This window comes from Monoraphidium neglectum (genome assembly GCF_000611645.1).
Source record: "Monoraphidium neglectum strain SAG 48.87 unplaced genomic scaffold scaffold01907, whole genome shotgun sequence".
NCBI lineage: Eukaryota > Viridiplantae > Chlorophyta > Chlorophyceae > Sphaeropleales > Selenastraceae > Monoraphidium > Monoraphidium neglectum.
Window position 1 is genome coordinate 6730 of NW_014011721.1, and position 4587 is coordinate 11316.

At 68.0% G+C, this 4587-nt stretch overlaps 1 protein-coding gene across 1 annotated transcript in view; it reads left to right on the forward strand.

Annotated features, from left to right (window-relative positions):
• Positions 1-723: 723 nt before the first annotated feature.
• Positions 724-4587, forward strand: part of MNEG_9357 (hypothetical protein) — a gene marked incomplete at both ends in the record, with an annotated part of 4514 nt that continues 650 nt past the window's right edge. The window contains 11 exons of the mRNA XM_014042174.1: positions 724-754; positions 840-928; positions 1074-1193; positions 1323-1388; positions 1590-1667; positions 1920-2050; positions 2277-2370; positions 2756-3235; positions 3382-3441; positions 3755-3852; positions 4076-4229. Coding sequence (XP_013897628.1) covers positions 724-754; positions 840-928; positions 1074-1193; positions 1323-1388; positions 1590-1667; positions 1920-2050; positions 2277-2370; positions 2756-3235; positions 3382-3441; positions 3755-3852; positions 4076-4229 — 1401 coding nt within the window. The remainder of the gene's footprint in view (positions 755-839; positions 929-1073; positions 1194-1322; positions 1389-1589; positions 1668-1919; positions 2051-2276; positions 2371-2755; positions 3236-3381; positions 3442-3754; positions 3853-4075; positions 4230-4587) is intronic.

Here is a 4587-nt window from a genome sequence, read left to right on the forward strand (position 1 = left end):
CCGCTCCAGCAGCAGCGGCGGTGCACGGCAGGCTGTCGGGCGCTCGCTCAGGCGCGCGGAGTTCTGCTGGTGTAACGCTCAATCCACAGTCGTTGCAAACGGGGGGGGGGGGGTGTCGCCGTGCTCAGGGATTTGACAAGGGGCAGGTTTGCTGGATTGGCAAGATGCTGAGCAGCGGCCTGCCTAGATACGGTAAACCAAGCGCTATTGCATGGTGGCCAACGGCCAGGCAGGTTGTCCTTCGACTGGGTGGTGCAGCATTGCTGCTTCGGCTGCGGCTCGTGAAGATAATGCGTGCAGAGCAGCTGAAAATGCTCTTGGTGACAACATTGCGTTGTCGGGTGCTGTAGGGCCAGAAAAGAATCATCACGCTGATGAGAGCAATGCAAATGCGTAACAGACTGAATGGCATCTGGCTTGTCAGCTGCTGCCACAACTGGAGCGCAGCCTTGCTGCGCGGCTGTTCTGCACTTTTGCACTGGTGACAACCGTGCATGCGGACAAGTGAAGGGTGTGAGCTGCGCCCTGCGGCGTCGCTGCACATGGGGCGAGGACTCCACTTGTGGTCACTTGTACGTAGCATCAAGCTGTACAAAACATGATGATAGGTTGTTTACCAACGACTCAAGCACCGTCTATTTGTTCCCTCGTCCGTGGTCAACGCTGATCTAGGCCCGCCGCCCATAAAGGGTCTGGAGGCCCCAACAGCTCCCCGAGAAAGCCATGGAATCGCTTACGGACCCTCCCCCTGAAGGTGCGGTGCGCCCTGCCGAGCTGCAAGCGGAACTGCGCGCAAAGGAATGCCAGAGCTGTGAGCACTTCCATGCAAACTTTTGCAGAGACTCCGAACGATCTGGGTGAACTTGGCAGGTCGTTTCTGCCGCCCTTCGCAAATGCGGAGAACAAGGCTCTCAATCTGCACATCAGGGTACGCAGCCTGTGCACCATGTGAACGGTGTATGTAGCGTTCAAAATGGGTTCCATGCTTGTATGACGCCGGTGGTGGCTGGCTCGTCCGAACACGGGTACTGGTCGCCGACGGACGGCAGACGCTTCATGCTGCCACCGCACAGCAACTTGAGAAGCAGCTGGAGGCGGTGGACATTTCCATCGAGGAGCATGGCGGCCGCATCACCGTCATGGAGGAGCACCTCAAGAACGTGCGCCAGGAGATTGCCTACACGGAGAGCAGGGTGAGCTCGGCCGCTGCCTGATGCATGGCTGGAACTGTGTGGCATGGCGCTTGCAGGCAGGCGCGGGCAAGCCGGCGATGCCCAGGCACAATAAAACCAGCATGGTGGCTGGTTGTCATCCGATTGCAGATGGACGTGGAGCGCAAGGAGATCGAGACGGAGGCGCACCTGCGCATCATGGCCGAAAAGGAGCTGGTGGGGAATCGTCGTTTGGCCGCTGACCTTCCATTGCAGCAGGGAGCTGGGGGAAGGTCTGCGAGCGACTGAGGCCTGTACGCGATACCCGCAAGTCAACGCCCGCCACAGATCTTGCGCCGGCGCAAGCGACGACCCAAAGCTCCCGCCCGCCTGGCCCGGCGCGGCGCGCCTGACGCCGCCTGTCGCTCGCCCCCGCAGGCGCGCATGCGAGCGGACATCGCGCGGCTCGAGAAGGAGAGGGCCGAGCTGACTGACAGGGTGCACGGCCTGCAGCAGGTGAGGGGCACCCTGAGTGTCATGCTGCCATGCATGCACCGACCCCCATGGCAGCATGCGCCACCATGCATGAGGGCGTCACCGCCCCTGCCGCAGTGACGGGGCCGGATATACTGCGGCGGCCGGGGCCGCGTCGCTCGTTCGGCCCCCATGCGGCGACATCGCGCGCCCTCGCGCCGCCGCGCCGCCGCCCATGCGCTGCTCCTCCCGCCGCCCATCCACTGCTCCCGCCGCCGCCTGCGCCAACCGCAGGGCATCATCCGCGGCAGCGAGCGCCTGGACCAGTTCCGGCTGGCTATGAGCTGGAACCAGGAGGAGCTGGAGCAGTGGGCAGCGGCGGAGAAGGCCAAGGAGGAGGACAGCCGCGCGGTGGACGACTACAGGTGGGCGCTGCATCAGAGGCGCGGCGCCGCGTTGCCGCGGCTTCGCACAAGCCTGCGGCCGCGGCCGGGCGCCTGCATGCGCCCGAAACCGCGCGCGCGGGCGGCAGCAGGGGCCGCGGCGGTCACGGCGCCGCGGGCCGTTGTTGGGCGCGGCTCTCGCGCCGGGCGGCCGGCCGCATGTTCCCCCTCTGAGAGTTTGCGTCGGCCGCGCGGTTCCCGTGTGCAGGCGGCAGGACGAGGGCAAGATGAAGGAGCTGGGGCTGGCCGTAGAGAAGCTGACGCGGGAGGTGGCCGCCAAGAAGGACGACTTGGAGGCAGAGGTGAGGGGGGAGGCGGCGGTGGCTGGCAAACACCGCGGCCGCGACTGTGCTGGCCACCGTGTCGGCGAAGGCCCGTACCCGTCTGCGGCGGACAGGCGGCCTGGCACAGCATGCGGGGCAGCTGTGCATTGCGCCGTCAAGCGGGGGCGCAGGGGCCGGGGGTGGATTTGTTCGTCGACAGGCAGCCGCCGCAAGGGGCAGGTGCCATTGGGAGAGCGGGGATTGTCTGGCAATCCATGGGTTGGGGGAGCGAGCAGGCGGCCTGACACCCAGGAGCAAGGCGTTTCGGTTGACGGCTGGGGTGCCGCGAGTCTCCCTCGCATGCTGCCGGCCCGCGTCGACGCCCGACGCGTCTCTCCCAACCCGCCGCCCCGGCCCCGTGCAGGTGACCGAGACGCAGGCCGCGCAGCTGCAGCTGGACCGCGCGGCCGAGGACTACCGCCGCCTGCACTCTGAGCGCCAGCAGCTGATCCGCCAGTGGGACGAGGCCGCCACCGCCATGCGGCGCCGCGACGCCGCGATTGGTGCCGCGGGCGCCGCGTTCGCGGAGCGGAGGTTGGCGCTGCGGCGGCGGAAGGGCGAGCTGGACGCGCGGGCGCGGCTGCTGGAGGGGGAGGTGGCGGCCAACCGCGAGCTTGAGGCCCGCATAGCCCACTACGAAAAGGAGGTGGTGAGCTGCGCTGCTATGGGCTATCTGCATGGCTTGCTGGGGCCCTGCTTCGCCGTGCCTCCTGTGGCGTCGGGCGGCGGGGTGCCGGTTCAGCTGCGCTTCTCAGCCCCGCACACTGCGATCGCGGCCCGCATGCCGCGCGGCGGAGGTCGTGCGCGGCGCCGGCTGGCCCGTCGCGACAGCCGGGGTGGCGAGGTCAGGTTGCTCAGAAGGTCGGGGTATCAGGAGGTTCCGCACTGCGTGCGGTGGCGCGTGCCTGTCATACGGCTTTGAGAATTTTGAGGCTAGAGTGTGCCATGATCACCATCGACCTTTGCCTCCCTGCTTTGATTGTCGTGCAGGCGGCGCAGCGCGAGGCGCACCGCGCGGAGTCTGGGAAGCTGTCAGAGTTGACTCACCAGGTGCGGCTCGTGGGGGCGGGACGAGGCGCAGGTGGCGGCTGCCCATGCGCGTGCAGGGCCGCGGGCGGCGGCGCTGATTCACAGAGCCCCGGACGGTCTTAGGAACGGGCGGCCCGCAGGGGCGAGCGGCGCCGCGAGCCACTAGTCGGCGGTGTTGGCTGCAGGCTGAGTGCTAGACCTCAGGGCTCCTGGTTTTCACTGCCCCGCTCCCCCCCTTCTTGCCTGCCCATTTCCCATCTCCCTGTCCTGCCCCACACCCGTTCTCACACTTGCCCCCACCTTCCCTTGCACGGCAACCCCACCCCCGCCCCAGGTGGACCTGCTCAAGGCCACCCTGGCCAAGGCGGCCAACGAGCTGTCGGGACAGGGCGCAACCAACGAGGCCGCGAGGCAGGGGCTCGAGGCCAAGCGGTGCGTATGCGTGTGTCCCAAGGGGGCAGGGGAGCTCCCAGCTGGGAAGGGGCGGGGCTGGTCGGGGCGGATTGCACGCGAGACATTTGTGTGCATGCCTAATCAGTATGCTGCCACGTCGTAATGGCAGCCGATAGGGTCGAGTGTCTGGCCGATGCTTGGGGCCTCCAGCCTGCATGCAACTACGCGCCTGCTGCCCGCCCGCGCGCGCGTGCGCGTGCAGCCTGCGGCTTGAGGCTGTCCGGCGGCGCCAGGCAGCACTGAAGCGCCAGCTGGAGGAGGGTTACGGGCAGCTGGGGGGCCTGGAGGCGCGCGTGGCGCAGCTGGAGGGCGTGCGGCGCGGCGAGGAGGGGCGGCTCGAGGGGCTGCAGAGGGAGGTGCGCCGCGCGCGCCGCACTCAGGGGGCCCGCGCGGCGCAGAGGATGCGCTGTGCACCGCACATGCGCCCGGCAACGGCCTGATGCGGTGTGGTTCACTTCGTGAGTTGTTTTGGTTTCTAATCGTGGGGAGACAGGCGCGCCTTGGGCTGGCGGCGGTCCGCGGTGCCGGTCTGCTCGGGCTGTCGCATGCGCGGCGCTCCGGCGCGCGCTCACCGCCGCTCAGCCCCACGCCCTCTCAAGCAGCCCGGCAGCCCGGCAGTCACGCCTCCGTCTGTCACAACAGCTTCCGCAAACTGCCGCCGCTTGCGGCGGTGGACGGCGCCTGCTGCCTCCTCCCCCTTAGACACACCCCACC